The 22,277-nt window shown below is 41.9% G+C and overlaps 2 protein-coding genes across 3 annotated transcripts; one reads left to right on the plus strand and one right to left on the minus strand.

Moving 5' to 3' along the window:
- Nucleotides 1-2,813: 2,813 nt before the first annotated feature.
- On the plus strand, nucleotides 2,814-7,664 carry heix (UbiA prenyltransferase domain-containing heix). 2 transcript variants are annotated; one of them, XM_080275040.1, is made up of 2 exons: nucleotides 2,814-2,918; nucleotides 5,191-7,664. In XM_080275040.1, exon 2 carries the CDS (start codon nucleotides 5,196-5,198, stop codon nucleotides 6,138-6,140), a length of 945 nt encoding a protein of 314 aa, XP_080131166.1. In that variant the 5' UTR covers nucleotides 2,814-2,918; nucleotides 5,191-5,195; the 3' UTR covers nucleotides 6,141-7,664. The 2 variants fall into 2 exon arrangements, with proteins under 2 accessions (XP_080131166.1, XP_080131167.1); XM_080275041.1 differs by lacking the exon at nucleotides 2,814-2,918 and adding an exon at nucleotides 2,992-3,037.
- A 4,076-nt stretch (nucleotides 7,665-11,740) lies between these two features.
- Nucleotides 11,741-21,225, minus strand: LOC145403230 (ribonuclease H2 subunit C). The gene is made up of 3 exons (XM_080275042.1): nucleotides 21,054-21,225; nucleotides 15,017-15,249; nucleotides 11,741-11,807 (listed from the first exon to the last, which is right to left on the minus strand). The coding sequence occupies exons 1-3, from the start codon at nucleotides 21,223-21,225 to the stop codon at nucleotides 11,787-11,789; spliced, it is 426 nt and encodes a 141-aa protein (XP_080131168.1). The 3' UTR covers nucleotides 11,741-11,786.
- Nucleotides 21,226-22,277: the final 1,052 nt, after the last annotated feature.

A 22,277-nucleotide genomic window follows, 5' to 3' on the forward strand; every position in this document is an offset into this window, starting at 1 on the left:
TCTAGCTCTGTTTGCTGATAAAACATCAGGTTCCTTCATTTTAATGAACATGCAACAGACAAAGGAGCTGGAGAAGTATGGTAAACCCCCCCCCACCTTCTCTACTTTCCAAGTACTGACCAAGGCATTTGCAATGGAAAATTCATATAGCAGGCTCACCTAGGCTAATTCAATCTGTAAAACACACACACACACACACACACACACACACACACACACACACACAGGGCAAGACTCCAAACATGACTTAATACAGCTAGAAGAGTGAGGAATGGAGGGCAGCCAACCACCAGTGAGACACTATGAGGGAGAAGGACACTGCCGCCACAACAGAACCAGTGGCCATCTTCTGTTTGCCCAGAGCCTGTACCCCCTCCATGCTGTTGAGAATCAAGAGTACTTTACTTACATGGACAGACATGTTCCTAGCCCCATATAAAACTCTGGTCTGTATGTTCCTGACCCCATATAAAACTCTGGTCTGTATGTTCCTGACCCCATATAAAACTCTGGTCTGTATGTTCCTAGCCCCATATAAAACTCTGGTCTGTATGTTCCTGGCCCCATATAAAACTCTGGTCTGTATGTTCCTGACCATGTATTAAACCTTGGTTTGTATGTTCCTGACCATATATAAAACTCTGGTTTGTCCAGACATGGAGACTGGGATTCAGGCCTGGTCACCAAACCTCTTGATATACAGACACTCCGGAGAAAGTCCAATGGGGAGCCAACAAACTTGTCCCAGCACTGAAAAAGTGCAGTTGCAAGGAGAGGTTGGAGAAACTAAGTCTACACTGGAAGAAAAAAGAGTGGGGAGGACCCTAATCAAAACTTACAAGCTTCTACATGGGTCTGAAATGTTCGATTACTCCCAGTTCCTTCAGCTTGCCCCTGGGGATGCGCCTACACCCATACAAACAAGAGGACACAGTCTCAAGCTGAAGAATGCAAGACACAAGACCCATAATAGAGTTCTTTGATGCAGGAATTGTTAACAAGTGGAGTAGCCTCTCTGAGAATGTTCTTTGTAGCCCTAGCATTAACATGTTCAAAAATTGATATGATTATCAAGAGTGATACACTGAGAAGAGGCACCTAATCAGTATTTAACTCCCTAGTCTCTTTATTTTCACTAAGATAAGAACATTTATTACCAGCACCAGGGCTGAGATTGCAGCCATGCTATCACGTGGTGCTGTTATGGCCCCTTTATTATTCAGATACCTAACCTAACCTATTTTGACGTTTATACCTGATTGCTACTATACTGTACTGATTACACCACCAAACTCACTGGGTAGAACTTGTCACTGGCTTTTTTTTTATTACACATTATATGAGTACAGGGATGCATTAAGTGCATTAACTCTATTTTCATATTTCTGGGTTATACGATACATTAGGTTTGGTTAGGTAACCGTGTAATGAGGGGCTGAAACTGCAAAATCTAAGCAAGGCTGTCATCTTGCCTGTTTATGGACAAACACTAAAAATCTAACAAGGAATCTCAAGTTACCAATCCTAGCATAATGGAGGCACAGAAGAAATGTAATCAAAGCACTGCTACACGATACTAAACGAGAAACAATACAAAAATATACCTTTGCATTTTGAAAATAAGTAGCCTAACCAAGAGCATATCAAGTATGTTTCAAAAGCAATACCGGCACATGCATTTGTCTAAAGAAAGCATTTAAACACTGAAAAACTAAATGCCTAAAGCAACGGTGGAGGGCTGAAGATGACAAAAAATAATGGGAATTAGAACATCAAAAAACTTTAAGCCTCTTACAACCTGGTCTCAAGATTTCGTCTCAAATACCTGCAACCAAAACTCGTGAGTATAGAGCACTCTAATAATCGCTGTCATACTACAGAACAAAAATGGTGTAATTTTCGCAGGCCAGGACTACCATCATATAAAAAAATAACCGCACACCCTTTTTGACAGATTGACACAAACGAGTCGTGACAACTATTGCGTAACTTGCTGGCAACGGTGATTGATTATTTATTGTTGTAAAGATATACGGAGTACCTTTAACAACAAAAGAAGGTGGCAGGGCTTGCCACACACCTGCTTCGGCAATTACACCTATTTACAGTCAGAGGATATAATTTCGCGGGTGTAGCCCACTTCTGACTCCACGCCCTTTTGCAAATAATAGCTATAGTACATGTTATACGTGACACAACAATCTAAATATCTAGAAAAAGCATTATCAACAGAATATTACTGAAACTGCCTTATTACTATGAGTACCGTTAGATTAAAAAAAAAAAAAAAAAAAAAAATCCGTGTCCTCAATGGCCTCGACTTCGTACATGCAATATACTTACACCGCTGATTACCACAAAGTTAAATTACCGTTATATAATACATTTTCATAATCCTCTCCTGAATACCAGTAAAAGCATATCACTATCGCTGAAGACAAAATGACTGCAATCCGGAAAATACAAACATGAATGGCTGCTTCCGAACCACTGGGCGATGATGGCATTACTCTCAAATGAAGACATAATCGAGTAATATTTATCTTAATAAAGCTGACGACTCCATTTTAAACACTAATAGTTTGATGCAAATGCGTATTTTGCAGTGTGTACAAAAGAGCACCTGTGTTTACAAATTCACTTCACATTTGTTGAAACTACATGTTAGGACATTCATTATTGATTGCATCTACATACATCATAATTTCCATATTTTTAGTTATGATCTAAACTGCATACAAGTAATAAGTAAGAATATATTCTAGTCTGAAGCTAAATACTGAATATATCAATACTGTCCCGAATGTAGGAACATCTGTTGGCAGGAGATGAGGACTAGGAAGACGCCCTGACAGTCCTTCACACCAAACCACTCATTTCAACCAGTGCTTCCCCCCAAATAGTTATAATGAACTAAGGTAATGCCTCGTTTGCGTAAATCGATGAAAAGACTATTTAATCTCCAGAAAGGATACAGAGCTGACATGTGTTCCGGTGGTACTTTCGGAAGTGGTTTGCACCAGGTATTCCTGCGCGGGTTACTGCATCGGCTATTGAAGCAAGAACATTACAAAAGGAAATATAATTGAAGTGGTGTATTTATCCATGTGCATTATACCTACACAACGCTTTTACTGGCTATATAATGTAGCTTGATTTGTTGTTCACTTGAAATTGGCTATGTGAATAAATATTAGGTCTTTGCAATTTAAATTAAAAGATTACTGTATTGTACTACATTTCTTTCAATACAGTATCTTATTTATAATTTTCTTCCAGAGAATCCCACACCAGTTACAGTTCTGGCCGTCATTAATTGAACCTGCCTTACCATCCTTTTCTGCTTTACTAGTACAGTAATTATATTTCCCAAAGGGAAAATGTTTTTGTTCTTTCGTGGGTCTGGTATTATCTTTTTACCAGCGCTTATTGTCATGGCCTTATGCCATTATTTATGGGCTGATTAGCCTGAAAGTTACTGATTATTTTCATCAGCCTGGTAGGCTACCCCTTGAGTTTTCTCATTTTTCAATGCAGGCTCATAAGTTTACTTCAACTCAAAAAGTATGATAAGACAGACACAGAACTATCTTTCAGACTTAGTTAGAGTATGAGCAGTGGCAAAGCTGGGGTTTTAAATATGGGGTGGACATGCTCACTCATGGGGTGATCCAAGGAAAACTATAGACTACAGTATAATGAGGTCTGAAGGTATTCCTCCAATAATTCAAGATGGCCAGGCTACCTTGGCCAGCCATCTGACTGTGTGATTGGGTATGCAGCAGGTGTAATTCAAACATGCCCTCTATCCTGTTTTTTTCTCTGGGTGTTTTCATATGAATCACAAATCAGATACATGTATGTAAGACAGAAGAGTCAAGAAATATCACACATTTCACAAGTGTTGCAGCTTTCATACAGTCACCTTTTTTTTAAGTAAAGGCCTTGATAGCACCAGCCACTTATATTCCTTGAGCCACCTTACTCCTATACAGTACTTTATTTGTACAGTACTGTATACTATACAATGTACTGGTACCTTTGTTCTGCCAGTGAGCCAGGATACTAACACCTTTGACCAGTTCAGAGTAGCCCATGCAATATTTTGTGAACACATGAAAAAAAAACAATTCCTGGATTGAATTTTCTAAAATCTCAAAAGAATGCACTTTCACTTAACATATAATCTGATATAATTTGATTTTTAGAAACAAATTTTGGATGTATAGCTAGGGATGCCTATTGTATCGAAGATAAGAATGAGGTCGATAATTTCTTTAATGTCTTTGAAAAGACTCACTTTGGTCAGCTATTTCATAATTTTGCAGGTAACTACAGTACTGTCCGCATATCATAAATACAGTAGCTGACTGGTAAAGTCAGACTGTGAGAGTCAGGTTGTGCCATTTGTGTTCTGTTCAGTTGTCATTATTGCTATTGGTCCATGGTATTGAAATTAACTGAGTTCAGTCACAAGTGTAGTAGTACTGTATACAGTATTTCATTCATTCATTCATTGCCAGACGCCATGTATCCCAAACGGGGTGGTCAACGGCTTAGAGTTAATTGTTTTACAGGGAGGGGCACTAATCCTCCACCAACCCCACTTGACACGTAGGGATGCCAACAGCATCTGGTGTTCCCAGACGGTCACCCATCCAAGTACTAACCAGACCCAACGTTGCTTACAGTATAATAATGACACCAGTGTACTGTATGGTAATGTTCCAGGGCTCTTGTTAACTGCCGATGGTTGCGAGCCATTTGTCTCCTAAGGTTTCAGATTTACGAACCAAATAAATTTTTAGTAGCCACTCTGAATACGAAGCGAAATATTTTACGAGCAATAGAAATATTTATTTATTTACACACTGTGATGATTATAATCATATAATGAGGTTTTAAACATTCACAGTGGCAACAAGGAAAGACTTAATAATCAATCACAACGTGCTTTTTTGTTCATTTAAGTGTGATTTACTTATTTTGTAGTTTACTGGGTTTTGAAGTGGACGTATTTTTGCCTCACCAAACGGCAACTTGCATGTAAAATTTGTTCGCCGAAGGGAAAAAATACTCGCATTTGCGAACTATGGCTTGCCAAACAAGACCCCTGTGTTCTGTACTATATCAATTTATCTGTCTGTCTGTTTTAATAAATATACCTAATTGCATGATTGTCTTCCATAGGTGCCATGACTGATAAAAGGGAGTCTGAGGTGAGGCAAGAGCGGCGTGGGTCACCATTAATGAAGTTATCGGCATATGTGCTTGCATTACGACCATGGTCCTTCAGTGCCTCTCTCATGCCCGTGCTGTTGGGCTGCACTCTGGCCCACAAGGCCACCGGAGAGTTCAGTTTACTGGGACTGATCACCACTGCATTAACAGCTCTCTCTGTACATGCAGCTGGCAATGTGGTCAACACATATTTTGATTATGTCAAAGGTATCGACAGCAAAAAGAGTGATGATCGTATCTTGGTGGACCAGCTTCTCTCCAAGGATGAGATGGTAACCTTGGGTGTGATACTGTACTCAGTAGGATGTGCTGGGTTTGTGGTGCTGACCATGGTAACACCGGCCCGTCTGGAGCACCTGGCACTGGTATACTTTGGTGGACTCTCCAGCTCTTTCCTCTACACTGGCGGTGTGGGCTTTAAGTATATTGCTCTGGGGGATGTACTCATTCTCATATTCTTTGGGCCTATGACGGTGCTATTCTCGTATATGGTGCAGGCAGGCCATGTCCAGTGGGCAACTATCCTGTATGCAATTCCACTGGCCCTCAATACAGAAGCCATTCTGCACTCAAACAACACAAGGGACTTAGAGTCAGATAGTCGTGCTGGTATAGTCACTCTCGCCATCATCATCGGATCCACTGCCTCCGAGCTACTATATGCTGTGTTCCTCTTTGCTCCATACACCATGTTTGCTGTGTGGGGTGTCAAGTACTCTGCACTACTTTTCCTGCCCCTCATCACCATCCCAGAAGCCTTCAGGCTGGAGCGACATTTCCGCACTGTTAGCAAGGGACCCATACCTCAGCGTACGGCTAAACTCAATGCTTACCTGGGCTTCCTGTATGTGCTGGGGTGTGCACTTTCAGACCCTGCCAAGCTTCCTTACATCCTTTGATCCTAACACAGTTCTTTAGGAACTTGTGCTTTTTCGTTTATTTTCAGTAAAAAGTGTTTGTATACATCACATGAGGTTTTTCAATGTGTGGTCTGTGATTCAACTTTATTTATTGCAGTTTTTAACTACATCCTCTCCTAGACTCCTATATTAGGTGTTTACAAGTTGTGGTATATGATAGATCCCATTACACACACATATTGACATTTGTAGGGTTTTGGTATACATTGCCAATCATAAAATCTACCATAGTGTAAAATGTACCAAGCATGAACAGACACAAATCTGAGTTGTAACATTCATCCCCACCCACTCTATTCTATTTGATATCATGTCCACAGAACTGGGATTCCCCTCCCCCCACATCTGTACAAGAGGGTGGAACCATTATTAATTAAGTGGACTCAATGTCTCTCTAGTTGATTTAGTAATGGTGCCTGTCACATAAAGGGCATAATCTCACTAAGATCTTCATATTTATTAAGGTTATGGTGTCTTACGGTATCTGCATATTATGTACAAATCAAAATACTATATAAATCAACAACAGGGCATGAATTTTTGTGTATATCCAGTAATTACAGTTTCTAATAGAATTGGTGGGGACAGTTTCCCACCACAATGCTGAAGTGACTAAGGCCAAGCTTCACAGTTAGGGGTGTAGACTGATCATATGAACCAAAATAATTCATCTTTAGTTCAGGTCCATTTTCTATACTCTTCCCACTGAACTTGGACTGGCTACTTTGACCTTGTTTTGTGCAGTCTCCCCTAGTATCATACATAGAGGCAGGCTTTAGCCTGTGAGCTGCAGCAAGGGGTTGTGCAGAAATCCCCCGTGGTGCGGCAAAATTGCAGTTTTGGTCACTCTTACAGATTTCCATGAAATGTATATCACTGGCTAGGAAACAGCATTGTGCAGCTACCCATCGATTTTTTTTTTTTTTTTTGAGATTGGCATAGTTTGGGAAAATAACTGTCAGAATTGCATTTCTGGCAGGAACGTGAAAACTATGCTTTGTGAGAGAGAGAGAGATAATGCGTATTGGGGCCGACAACAAGCTGTAAACAGGCCTTTGCCAGTCTTCTTGCTCGCCAGGTGGGTTGCCAGCTCTGTCCGCACAATGCAATACGAGCTTAGGACGCTACTTTTACACCCATTATTTACCATCCTACTTCTGTTCCATTACCTCCTGTTGACCTTACATTTGATTTTATGTGATTCTAAACAACTCTGACTGATGACTGCCTTTCCTGGGGTGATAATATTGCGGAAAATGCGTTATGGAGTGCATAGGTTTTTTTGGTCATCGCTTTTTAATGCAACTTAGAAACTGGACTCAAGATAAGAGGTGGGAATGAGAGCTACCAGTTATTCTAATACCTCATAAATTTTGTGTCACACTGATCCTTCTAGAACCTTTCTGGTGCATTGTTGAATATCTCGCTCATAAGGTGAATGTCGCAGCTTTATGAGACCCCCACATGAGATATGTTGCAGTCATGGGTTAAGCAATGTCAGTGACCCCCCCCCCCTCCCTTTTTTTTTTTTAAGAAAAGAAAGAACCAAAGGCAGGATGGATAGGCTATATGGGGGACAGTCTTATGTCAACTTGTATTTTTTTTTTTTTTTTTTTTAAATACCACTAATTTACAGAAAAACTGCATATTAAGTTCCACTGCTGCTTATAAAGCTAATCTGCCAATTTCTTCTCACCCTACATTTAGTGGGAAAAGAGGTCTGGATGTTGTTGAATGACCAACTTCTTCCAATTAAGGACCTGCATGTAGAAGAGTTATAACTGTACATGGGAACACAGCCTGACATATAATGCGGGCTTAGTGTATTCAACTGGATGGACCTCTTTATTGGAAACATACAATGAAATGAGAGTTACTTAGAACTTTCTGACTAAATTTCTGGCAATAAAGCTATTGGTCAAAATTCAAACCCTATCTGTAAATGCAAAACTGTTGGGAGTACCTACAGTACTGCAACAGGACCACTATTTACGACTACATAAGCCTTAGAGCTGACCAGGAATTACACATATCTCCTTTAAATGACGGTATACATTTGGCAGTATGAAAAGCATAGTACTGTAATGGAAAGTAGGTAATGAGGAATATCTGAATGAGGCAGGTGGTGCTTGGTAGGAGGCACAAATTATTTATAGCATAGATATCAGGAATTCTATTAAATATTTTGGGCACCAAAATATCCAATGATAAAACTCATGGTATCACATAAAATTTGGAAATTTTCTCTGTGCAAAATGTGCAATGTAAACTGTATTTTAGTTGTGAACCCAATGGTGAAATGTTCCTGTGTGATACTGTAATACCAAATTATTTATTTATTAGGAAATACAGTAGTTTTGTAAAATGGGAATAATGAAGGAAAAAACATGAAAGTCCCACATGATGTGACTGCAACAGCCCGAGACAATAAATGATATTGTAGCAATTACTGTATGTATTTTTTTACAGCCAAGGCAGGTTATATATACTCTTTTGTATTGGCCCTTATGTAGGTTTATTTATTGATATTCAGTATTTATTGAAAATCTATACCAATACAAATCCTTCAAGGATTAGTTTTCCCCCCATAAAATAAAGTACCAGTAAATCATCCATGTTAAGTTTTTCTTATCCCAATGGTATTTCACGGATCATTTAAATAAAAAATAAATTAAAAAAATGAAGTACAGTACTGTACTGTACTTCAGTAAGCTGAAACATAAGGGGCTTTGGCCTCTCTGGCTTATCAAGGCACTTTTCACTTTGGTTCCTTCCTATCTCTCTCTCTCTCAGGGTGATTCTACAGAGTGAGGTTTCCTGTAACCAGGATGCTATTTACTATGCTGGATGGTAACCCTAAATATAACCAAATGATGCCTGGTGGTCTAGAGAGTAAAGGTGCTCCAACCTGATGGGACCTATACAGGTTTCCATCCAAGGGCTGACTGGGGTTTGCTGCTTGCACAATGCCATGTACGAGTGTCCCTGACACCCTTGCCTTTAATGTTAGAACTGAGTAACCTAGACATAGGACCTCAAGCTCCTGTTCATAAGGAGCAATGTCGGATTGGATGTAATGTAACACTGACCAGTGTTAAAAGCAAGGACTGGCACTTCCAGTAGCACTATACTATATGATAAATGTCAGGTTACTAACTAGCATATTCTGAATTACATTTTAATATTATTAAAAGCATAGCCATTCCAATGAATAAAATTACAACCCCAGTATTTTACCACCATTTTTTTTTTTTTTTTTTTTTTTGGGTGTGCTAAACTGTACTAAACATTGGGGGGCGCGGTAGCACAGTGGTAGCGCGCTTGACTTGTGATCGGGGGATTGCAAGTTCGAACCTCGCCCGGGCTGCCGTGCCGGAAGGGGTAGCTCCCTCCTGTAACCCTAGCGGGGCTATATAGTCCAATACAGGGCTTAGCTCGGGGGAACTCCATTTCTCCCATTTTTTGTACTAAACATTTCCCTTTTCTTACAATCCTCTCAAATAGTGGTTAAAATCTATATCTATCTATCTACAGTATATACCTACGCTGCTTCCCCCAAGGAAAGGGAGGTAGCCGAGACAGGACGACACACTCCCCATTTACTCATCCATTCAAACACATTCATTCGCATCTTATCCCCAAAGGGGAGAACGGACAGATCCTCACCGCACCACACCGCACAAGGGTCAACTGCGCAATGCAATCAGTGACATCAGCAGCAGGGCCCGACAGCAGAAATGATTTACCCCTGCCACATCATAACAGACCCATCCCCTTACCCACACCTGACCTGACTAGCTGATCAGACCAAATGTGGGAGAATTATTTTTAAAAGCATAGTCATTACGATGAATAAAATTACGACCCCAGTATTTTACCACCAGTTCTTTTTCTTTTGGTGTGCTAAACTGTACTAAACATTTCCCTTTTCTTACAATCCTCTTAAACAGTGGTTAAAATACTGCAAGATATTAACCCCTTCAATCCAGCGACAGCTTAACAGCTTAATCCTACTTCCACAAGATTTAAGTCAACCTGAGAAAGGACATTTTTACTGAAAAGGTCCATGAAGGCTATGTCCTACTCCTGTTCAAAAGCTCTCACTTAGAAGGCTAACATTTTGTCTGAAAGTGACAAAAACAGGTTCCAACAAGTGAATCAAGTATTGCCATGCAATACTAAGTCCCCTACCAGATGATAACCATACATATGTAACTGACCTTGGGAGTAGGAGGCTGGTTTTTCTGTGCAACGCATCAAATGGCATGGGGAACAATTGTGTGAGGCATATCAAATTCTGTTCATGCATGTGGAAGTTACTAAGCAGACACAAATGTAGATATGGCTGTTAAGTATGACAGCACCCAACTTTGAGCCCCAAGAGTAACTTTAACCTTGGGAGCAGATGGCTGGTTTTTGCGTGCAACACACTGTCATGGTATGGGGAACAATTGTGTTAAGTTCCTGTATATCAAAATTTCTCCATGCATGTGGATGTTACAGCACGGACATGAAATTGTGGATGTACTGACGGAGCCACACAAACCTATAGTCCTGACAGATCTGACCAGTAGGGGACTAATAAAGGGTCACAATACTGAAGAGGCTAAATTAACATCTGTAGGAAAGCCCGAGGCTGTTCTATCACAGACCAAATCATTTAACCCCTTCAGTTCAATGATGGTTTTTCCTTGCTTTCTTCAGGGAAAGCAGGGAAGCTCAGTGGTAAAGCACGTGACTCTAGATTGTGTGGCTGAGAGTTCGCACCGCGCCCAGGTAGCTGCCTTAGCTGGGAGAGGTAGTGCTCTCCTATAACCCTTGTAGGGCTATATGATCTATCTAGGTCTAGCTAGGGGGAATAATCCCTTTAAATCCCTTGCTTTCTTCAGACGATTTTGCTCAATGGAGGAGTTAATGTTACAGCATTCATCAACCTTTTTAACTACCAGACCTTTCTCATGAAGTGAAAAAAAAATACTGCCAGAAGTTTGCAAGAAATGGAAAATATACCCTCGAGCTGAAACAGTTAAGGGAAGGAGAACCTAAATTTAAATTCTAGTCATAAGTTGCCATTTTTTATACTGGTTTTCCATTTAAATCCATATAAACTGCAGAAGAGTTTGCCTAAGTTCCATTTCTACTGGTAAATGAGCTTCATCAGTGTAATGGAGCTTCAATAAGCAATGTTTTGGTAATTTACTGTTGATTTAATATTTTAACTACAAAAAAGGAACTTCAAAAAAGCCACATACACTATAATCAGGACTTGCAGTAAAAGCCTGAGATGCAGGGTTGCTGAAGTAAAGTACAATGAAAAACATTATTCTAACTAGCTACTGTAACCAAACTAGGACAGCACAAATACACCTACAATAAAAACTTAATTAGATCACCTTAAAAGCCTGAGATGCAGGGTTGCTGAAGTAAAGTACAATGAAAAACATTATTCTAACTAGCTACTGTAACCAAACTAGGACAGCACAAATACACCTACAATAAAAACTTAATTAGATCACCTTGCTCTTGGTCCTGAGCTGTTGTACGTCAGTACATCTGCTGTTCTACCCACTTGCATTTATGGCCATTCAACTCCGGCAATCTTCATGTAACTACTTCAAAGTTTATCTAATTGTCTTCGCCATGGATCTAAAAAGCAAAGCAAAGTTAGATTAGAACTTTCATCCAGTAACTGCCTAAGAAATCATCATTCTGTCTCATTTTATGATGGCATGAACTGTTCACAGAAACTAAATTAAAGTGTAATGCAAGGATACAATAATTCTGGCCAAACAGATCCTTTTCAGGTTTAAAGACATAACATTTGATCATAAAAATTGTGGCACTGCGAAAGGAATAATGAAAGCATGCTAACATGCATGTCCACACAGAAACGTTTTCTGGCTAATGGTAAAGACACTTTAGTTTGCCTTGGGAGAAACACCTTAAACAAAGGAGATTTAATTTCTCTAATCCGATGATACAAGTATAGTAGCTCGATATAACATACACCAATTTAGCAGAAGACCGAGATAGCCTGCCCTTTCCTCTCTTCCCTCTTTCCATCCTTCCTCTTCTGTCTTTCTTTCCTTCATTCTTTCCTCTTCCTTCTGTCTATGGGTGACTCTACACTGAGTGACAAGCCAAATGGTTTCCTGTACACCAGGAAACCATTCAGTATGCTGGGTGGTAACCATATAACCAAATTATGGTGCCTGGTGGTTTAGTGGGTGATTAATGTGCTCTAATCGGATTGAGTCAGTGCAGGTTTATATCCAAGGGATGGCTGGGGTTTACTGTTCATGTAATGCCACTCACGGATGCGTGAAGCTGGTCACTCTCATCTTAAATATCAGGACCAACTTGCCTAGCCCTGGGCTCCTATGCCTCTCATGGGGCAACACTGGATTAAGTGGTGAATGAATGAATGAATAATAATAATAATCCATCTATCTATCTATTGCCAGATGCCTCAATCCCGTTTGGGGTGGCCACAAACAAATCACCTCCACGTCGCCCTGTCCCCCGCCATTTCACTGCCCTGCTCCCAACTCACACCCTCCTCTCTCATATACCTCTCCACCCCATCCCTCCATCTCATCCTCGGCCTCCCCCTCCCTCTTCCCCCCTCCACCTCACTCACATACTCTCTTTGTCAGTCTTTCACCCTCCATCCTCTCCACATGGCCAAACCACCTCAGTGTGTTCCTCATAACGCTTCCTATCACATCCACATCCACATCACAATGCTCCTTTATATCCTCATTCATCAGCCTGTCTCTCCATGTGACTCCACAGGCTCCTCTTAAATAACTCATTTCCACTGCTCTCACTCTTGACTTGTGTCCTTCCAACAACGTCCAAGCTTCACTTCCATACGTTAGAGTTGGTATCTCAATACTGTCATGTAGTAACTTTTTCACTTCCATGCTCACTTCCCTGTTTCTTATCACTGCTTTCAAAGAACCAGCAACCTTTCTTCCCTGCTGTACCCTTTCAAGCACTTCACCCTCCAAACCTCCATCCTTACTCATCACACTACCTAAGTACTTAAACGTACTCTATCTATCTATAGCCCGACGCCCTAATCCCGCAAAGGGTGGCCGCAGACAAAACGCCTCCAAGTCACTCTGTCACCCACCATTTGACTCCCCTCCCCCCAACTCACCCCCCCCTCCCTCATATACCTCTCAACTCCATCCCTCCACCTCATCCTCGGTCTACCCCTCCCTCTCCCTCCCTCCACCTCACCTACATACACCCTCTTAGTCAGTCTTTCATTCTCCATCCTCTCCACATGTCCAAACCACCTCAGTGTATTTCTCCTAATCTTTTCAACCACATCCACATCTACCCCACAACGTTCCTTCACTTCTTCATTCGTCAACCTGTCCCTCCATGTCACTCCATGCTCCTCTCAAGTAACTCATTTTCCCACTGCTCTCACTCTTGACTTGTTCCCTCTTGCAAGGTCCACGCCTCGCTTCCATACGTCAGGGTAGGGATCACAATACCATCATGCAGTGACTTCTTAACTTCCATACTCACCTCCCTATTTCTCATCACTGCTTTCAGTGTGCCAACAACCTTCCTTCCCTGCTGTACCCTTTCACGTACTTCATCCCCCAAAGTTCCATCCTTACTCATCACACTACCCAAGTACTTGAATGCACTCACATTCTCCATATCCTCACCATCCAACCTCACTGCACACTCTGTGACTACTCTCAAACACCCACTTTACTTTTGTTTACATTAACTTTCAGCTTCCTCCTCCTACACACTGTCCCAAACATTCACAATTGCAACTCCCATTCAATTATCACAATAATAATAATAATAATAAGCAACGTTGGGTCTGGTTAGTACTTGGATGGGTGACCGCCTGGGAACACCAGATGCTGTTGGCATCTCTATGACTAAGGATGTTCCGAGAACTCCATTCCCCCACCCTCTCCACACCCTTCCCAACACTTGTCTTCATTCCACACACACGTAGTCTATCTCCACTCTTCGTTCAACAAGTTCACCATCCATCCTCATTACCACCTCCATTATCAATTCTGAGGGATCATCTTTCCCATTAATCTGCCTCTCTTCCAAAACATCCTTTGTACCCTTCTCCATCCTCTCAAAGCACTACCATTCCCATCTTATTCACTCTCTGGCCACACCCCACTGACCAACCACTTACAATGATCTTGTCATTCCCACTTTGCCATTCATGTCTCCAATCAACAGCACTCTCTCGCTCCTCTCAAACTTGTCCATACATGCTTCTACTTCCAAAACTCATCTTTCACTCTTGCCACTCGATCCTCTGTTGGAGCATATACACATACAATCGCCCATGCTTGTATACCTACTTTCATCCTCACCCATACAATCCTTGCACCCACTGTTCCATACTCTCTTATATTCTCCTTCCACTTCTTGCTTATCATCAGACATACTCCCTCTCTTGCCCTCTCATTCTCACTGACTCCCGCACATATACCTACACCGTATTCCCATTCTCTCATCCTTTCACCTTTCCATTTAGTTTCAGTCAATCCACATATATCCACTTTTGCATCCTCAAGCACCTGGACAATCTCTCTCTCTTTCACTTCATCATTCACTCCTCTCACATTCCACGTTCCTACTCTCAGAATGTCCTTTGTCCGTTCCTTAGTCATCAACGTATGGTCCGTCCGGCGCTTTATTTGCTTTTTTAGTTAGTTCTTTTTACGGGGTGGGGCACTAACCCACCACCAACCCTTTTAGTCACCTCGTACGACAAGCAGGGATACATGGCGTCTGGCAATGAATGAATGATGAATAATAATAATACACAGTATCACAAAGCCTCAACATACCACACTAGCAACAGCAGTCCAGTCCATTGTCTGCTGGTAGCGGTCAGAGCGTGAGGGGTTGCGATCCCAGTTCCAAAATGTAAACGAGTTAAACTTGCAAACAGCCTCCTTAGTGCGGTCCTCGTCAATGCTCTGGCCAGGTTGCGTCTCCCTCAGCAACACCCCTGTGTACCCCTCTGGCACCTTCATTTGCTCTCCTATCAATGGGTATCCTCGTAGTGACCCCACCAACACTGCAACAGAAAATTAGACTGTTACTGTCACTCTCTCAGTCGGTCAATGTTATAAGGCTACTGAGTCACTACCAGTACTAACTAAAGGAATCCTTGTTTTAAGTAGTCTTTTTTGATATCCCGTTTTACTGGAGAGGGACACCTTCATGTGGTGGCACCAATATATCTGGGTGGCCCCAGTGACCAGCACAATAACACAAATGTCCCTCAGATCCCTCCCTATCCAATATAACTGGGTGGCTGGACTTGGAGCGGTGGCACAACCACCCACACAAAGGAACATCAGAACAACACCCAGCACATGATATCATACATAAATACTGTCATCTCTCCCCCCTCGCCCACCTCAGACCACCTTCCAGAAGCATATCCGCACTCAAATCACTTGCTGCTCCATTCAGTCACTTAAAGACAACACACAGCTGCATGCACGGCCTCCTGACATCCATCCTTCTGAATCCTATCTCCCTCGTGAGGACAGGGTCCACCTGGCCAGGCTGAGATGTGGGCACCATCCAGCCCTCTTAAGCTACCAGAAGAGGCTGGATGACTCCATCGCTGATGCCTGTCCAGGATGCAACACAGCACCCCATACTATTAAACACATTATGGAAGACTGCATAGCACACAATCACCTACGCCAACAACACAACATACAGTACACTCTTTGAGAGCTCTGTGGGAAAGCCCGATCTCGGCCATGGCCTTCCTAAGGGACTCGGAGCTGTTTGGCCAGACTGCCTAGGGAACTACTACTACTACTGGGTGGCTCCACTGCCATGTTATACAGTGCAAATGTCCCTCAGTTCCTTCCCTGCCCCCCAAAGGAAGGATGGTGGACTGCAGGAGGTTGACAAATTCAGTCTGCAGTCCACTGGGTTCACATTTCAGATGAAACTGGGGTAAAACTACTACTACTATCATACTGCTACTTCTCTTGCCTGGTAAGGTTTCATTCCTTCTCAACCCTAAAACGCCAGGCTACTTTTAACACAGTCATCACCTCACTACGGGCAAAATCCCAGCAGCTGCTTGTTTTCAAACCTTAATATCTCGGAAAGTATAGCACTTACGGAAACAAATTAAAGACCATATTACTCAACAACTCTTCCTCTTGCGAATGAAAGTATCCCCAGGTCTGTGGGTCGGTGCAGTGATGGGTAACGATGTGAGGAAGAGAACCAATTTTCGGCACGAGAGCAGGACGTGTTCGTGTCTGCCCATGGCGATGACTATGGCTTTGTTCTCAACGTGATAACTACTCCACTACTAGATAAACTAGATACTGCTGCATCCCAGGCATGCCTTATGGTTTTCTGATATCCTTGGAAAGTGGCTTAGCAGGGGTGGATGATGCAACTGGCTACAGGCAGCAGGGATAGGAATCAAATAAATAGGAACCCAAAGACATCGCTGTACACCTGGTAAAAAAACGACACAGACTGACTCTCGCCTGTGTGCTATGGAGAGACTCCCTCCCTACCCCTTGGTGCCAAGACGAAATGGCGGCCAGCTCAAATGGTGGCGGGAAGACACTTGCGTGTATAGCTGCTACCTGGCGACCATGTAGTGCCTGATCAAGGACGAGGGCCTTGCCCTTGGTCAAGTCTATAATGCTGATGAAACTGGTCTATTCTACCACCCATTGCCCACCAACTTCCTTGCAGAGGAGAAGGAGAAGACTGTGCCTGATCAAAAGTTATCCAAACAGCATGTCTCTGTTTTGTGCTATGCTAATGCTAACAGGATGCACCGGCTCAAACTCATTATTGTTGGGCATGCAAAACAACCACACTGTCTCTGTGGGTTGATGGATAGCCTGCCTGTTGAGTGGTACCATTCTGTGAAGGCCTGGTTTACCACCAAGATCTTCAGAAACTGGTTCCACAGATGCTTCATCAAGGAGGTTATCCGTTATCAAACGAAGGTCCTTGGTATTGCTCGTGGCCAGGTGAAGGCACTCCTGCTCCTGGACAATGCCCCCATGCATCCACCTAAGAAGGATTTGGTTGCTGATGACGGGCGCATTAGGTACTGTACATGTTTCTGCCACCTAGTACGACTGCTCTGATTCAACAAATGGAACAGAGTTTTATTGTGGCTGCAAAAAGACTGTACCAGCAGAGGTTCCTGAACGAGGTGATGGTGGTGCTGGAGGACGAGGACACGGCCGAGGACACGTGGGGAGCAGACCTTGCAGAATCTTTGGCGTTACAACCTGGAATCTGCAGTGTTCACCTGGGCGAATGCGTAGAAGAAAGTCTCAGTGAAAACCCTCGAAAGCGGTTGATCTTGTCTCCTCCAAGGAATCGAAGCCGAGCACGACGAATAGAGGTTTGATGTGGATGATTTTCAATGCCTTCTTCAAACAGCAGGAGCAGGTGGACGTCAACAGTGGCGATCCTGGTTATCAGACCATGTCTGATGAGGAGACTGCAGCTGCAGCCTCTGTGGGCATGAAAGAGGACAATGCCACTGATGAGGATGAGGATGAGGACCCTGACTCGTAGCCCACCGCAATTCCACTCCCTCATCTCAGTGCCCCACGTGCCAGTCTGGAGGAGGTGCTGGAGTACGCCGAGCACCAGCACTGTGACAGGGAGTTGGTGCCGCTCAGCCTGGCGATGGAGCTGCGGGCAATCTGGGATGCTGTTATCCTTTGGTTGAACTGTCGGTCCTATTGTCAGACCAGGATCAGCTCCTTCTTCAAGCCTGCCACCCCCAAGAGCACCAGCCCATTCTCTTCACCACTTTGTTTCCCACCTTCACCAACAGACCTGCAACCGAGCACATCGGCAGGCACTGAGTCTCCATTGGCTGTCTTCGGAGTCTCCTGAGGCAGGTAGGCCACCATCGCCAAGCTGCACGTCACCACACATTGCATCAGCTTCAGCTGGCAGGGAAGGAGGAGGTTCTTCAACCTTTGCTAAATAAGAAGGTTAGCCACTAGACCACATGGAACAAGTGTACACCTGCTGTAGGTGTGCGGGTTACGAGGCCTGTCTGTGGTGCACTGGGTGGTAAGTACCCAGTCAAATGCTTTTTGGAAGGTTTTTTCATAGTTTCCTTGGTGTTTAAATTTATTCAGGCTATTCCCATGTGTCTTTTAATGTCAAAATATAGCAGACTGACTAGAAAACGGTGCCAAAATTAGGAGGGGTAATGAACATACAGTACAGTAGTGTATAGGTAGGGTGTTTTGGGTTTTCAATGTTTTTTTGTTTTTTTTGCATGATTTTCTTGCTGTTAAAAATTGCATTTCATATTCCTATGTGTGGTTTGATGACTAAATATGGCAGAATGACTGGAAAAGTGCTAAAGTTAAGAGGGGTACTGTGCATACAGTAGCATATAGGTAGGGTGTTTTTTTGGTTTTCATTGTTTTTTTGCATGGTTTTCTTGGTTAAAAATTATTTTCGATATTCCTATGTGTGTTCTGATGTCTAAATACAGCAGAATGATTGGAAAACAATGCCAAAATTAGGAGGGGTAATGTACATATAGTAGTATATAGGTAGGGTGTTTTTTGGTTTTCATTTTTCTTTTTTTTTTTTTTGCATGGTTTTCTTGGTTTTAAAAATTATTTTCAATATTTCTATGTGTGTTGTGATATCTAAATATGCCTGAATGATCAGAAAACACTGCCAAAGTATGCAGAGGCACTGTACAGTATAGGTAGAGTCTGGGTATAGTAATGGGGGGATATTGTTCATTATCCAGACATTGCCGCTATCCGGACATGCCTTTGGCTCTATTACGTCAGATGACTGAGAGGTTACTGTGTGTGTGTGTGTGTGTGTGTGTGTGTGTGTATATATATATATATATGTATAGACTCATTTCTATGGTGATTTAAAAATGGGTCAGATTTCAGAAACCATTGGTCTGTGAAAGAAATGAAGGTGAACTCTGGATGAATCCCACCAAAAACCACTGAAGACACCCAGGTTGGATGAAAAAAAAAATCCCCGTGAGGCCTTATTCTATAAACTGACCAAAAAAGTATTTTCGAGATGACTTCCGGAACTGTGGATATGAAGGCTCTACATACAGTAAGGTTTGATTTTTTTTTTTTTTTTTTTTAAATTATTATCAGTGTCCAGCCTCTATCAAACCTTTGGTAGCTATTTATGCCCTTGCAGGTGATGTATTTGACAGCCAACTAGTATTTAAAAATATGCCAAACCATTTTCCCAATGAACTGCAGGAAAAGAAAAAAAAAAAAAAAGGTGGTGATAGTACTTTCTTATTACTGTATCTGTTCTTTTGCTGGATTTAACTCTATTCAACTTTGTCAGGATCTGCCCCACATCTGTTGTGTAGCAATATAGGTAGCTAAGCACATATTTTGCCAGGGTTGTGGAGTCGGAGTCATCTGTTTCTGACTGGAGACAGAGCTGGAGCTGGAGTAGGTAAAATTCCCATGACTCCGATTCCTAGCTTTTTGGTTCTGAAATGGTATCAATCACATCTTTTCAATACTTTATTCAGTTTGTTTTGCACCCATGTATAATGGTCTATTTGTTATTATGCAAGTACTATAAGCAGAGAATTTAAAATAAAAATGCAAGAATTGCATCTATCAAAATTCATGAATATTATTCATTTTGGGTCTGGTTAGTACTTGGATGGGTGACCGCCTGGGAACACCAGATGCTGTTGGCATCCCTACGTGTCAAGCGGGGTTGGTGGAGGATTAGTGCCCCTCCCTGTAAAACAATTAACTCTAAGCCGTTGGCCACCCCGTTTGGGATACATGGCGTCTGGCAATGAATGAATGAATGAAAACCTGCATCACGTCCATGTGCCGTATTGCAATATGTTAAGCAACGTTGGGTCTGGTTAGTACTTGGATGGGTGACCGCCTGGGAACACCAGATGCTGTTGGCATCCCTACGTGTTAAGTGGGGTTGGTGGAGGATTAGTGCCCCTCCCTGTAAAACAATTAACTTTAAGCCCTTGGCCACCCCATTTGGGATACATGGCGTCTGGCAATGGATGGATGGATGGATATACGTAAGTCGGAGTTGTACCTGTAAAATTTCTGGAGAAGGAATCGTAGTCAGGAAATATTACCGATAACACCAACTCCACAACCCTGCATGTTACTTTAAGCAGCAGAAGCACCTTATCAAATCAGTTCTTCTTCCTGGTAATCTTTCATATTTTTCTGTTTATTTTTTGGGTGGTATTTCACATTATATTTCTTTCTCTATTGTTTTGAGCCATGTTCCTTCTGCTGTATCAACTATTTATCGAGTGTAATGGCAGACACTTCCAACGTACATCCCTGTCACGTTTCAGTACCTCTTTCTAACCCTACATTTCAACCTAACCTAATAACCAAAATTTGAGTAAGTTTTATTAAGTCTACCATTACAGATATTGGTGAGGCAAAGGTAACATGCTGATAACATGGAAAAAAAATAAAAAATAAACAGAAAACAATTGTTTACCATGAAAATGAACAATTACAGAAAACCAACTGGAGTAATGAGAGCTGAATTAGTAAGGTCCTTCTGCTGCTTACGGTAAAACTTACACCTACCTCAATATACTGTGCCTGGCCTGGAGACCCTACACACTACGAATTAATGCTGAAGCTTATTAGAAAAATGAGAAAATAGTCATTATTTATGCATTATTACCTTTTTTACCATAGACACAAGCTCATTATCTCAAAAACTAATGTGCAAACAACTCAGAATGCTCAAATCATATGGTGCTGTAAATCAGGGAACGACAGACAAAATAAATAAGAAAGGCTGAGCTGTACCAGATCAACTCCAAGGCATTTTGCTTACCATTTTTCTCCCCTTCATCAGTTTTAACGGTTTCCTCCTTGACAAAGGATTTGAAGTAATTATTTACGGTTGCCTCCCCATCATGCTCGATAAGGCAAGGGACGTAATGGATGTGAGAACTATCCTCAACAAACTCCAGAGATTTAGTCTTCACCTCAACACTGACAGCCATTTTCCCGGGCAATGATAGCCGGGTTATTTTATTTATATGTCTAATTTTGTGGATTGTGTGAAATTTTATATCAGAATGCTTGTTCTTGTTATAAGTGAACTATTAAATTTTTGCCATATAGAGATTTTTTTTCTTTAGTTTTTTGCAGAGGTGAAAGGGTTATGAACGATGTAATGTGAACTCTGGGACACCACCACCACCATCGAAGAAACAATAGACCATTCTGACGACGACGATACCTATGATAGACCATTCTGTAGGAATATATAATCCAGTGTATGGTATTAAATGGTGGGAAAATATATAAATGTGGAAAAAAGGATTTAAGTGGCCTCGCATAGACGATATTCTGAAAGGATGTTTGTTACGCCTGTGACTCTAGTTCATTAGCTGGATACTTCAGCGTTAAGAGGAAATAGATAGAGAGGAAAGAGGTAGGGGTGGGGATGGGGATGGAGGGGAGTTAAATATATGACAATATGAGTCAGTGCCGTTACAGCACGAAGCTAACCAAACCCACTGTAGAGAAGAAGGAGAAGCCGTGGTGGTTTTTAAAATCAGAAGGGGCAGTTGTCAGGTGTTTTACCTTCTCAATATTTCAACGTTATCATCGACTTTTCTAGCAAGTACAGTATAGGAAGGGGGATCATGTTAGTCAGAAGTGCTAACAGTGGGTACCGAAATGGAGGCTTGGGCTTCAATCAATATTTATATTGAAGTAAACGAGCAACAACAACAACAAGTTGCAGTAGGATACTGGGCATCCTAAGCCCATGAACAGATAACCTTCCAGCAGCTAGTGATAGGGCAATAATATATTAATTTGAGTTTTTAGAAGGGCAAAAAGTGACTTAGTTCAGCATAACACTACGAGTACGTTAAGCCTTTTTTGTAACACTGGTATCGGTTGACCAAAAAATGTTATAATGTTCCATAATGGACCCCTCCAGAAGTAGTGTATTATTGTGAGTCCAACCAGTTACATAACATTTGGAGGTACACCCATTTGGATTACATCAATATGTGTGGGATTGTTTTATTGTTTTCATTTG

The sequence above is a fragment of the Coenobita brevimanus genome, chromosome 60, assembly GCF_032717465.1.
Source record: "Coenobita brevimanus isolate Jiangsu-jjx chromosome 60, ASM3271746v2, whole genome shotgun sequence".
Classification (NCBI taxonomy): Eukaryota; Metazoa; Arthropoda; class Malacostraca; order Decapoda; family Coenobitidae; genus Coenobita; species Coenobita brevimanus.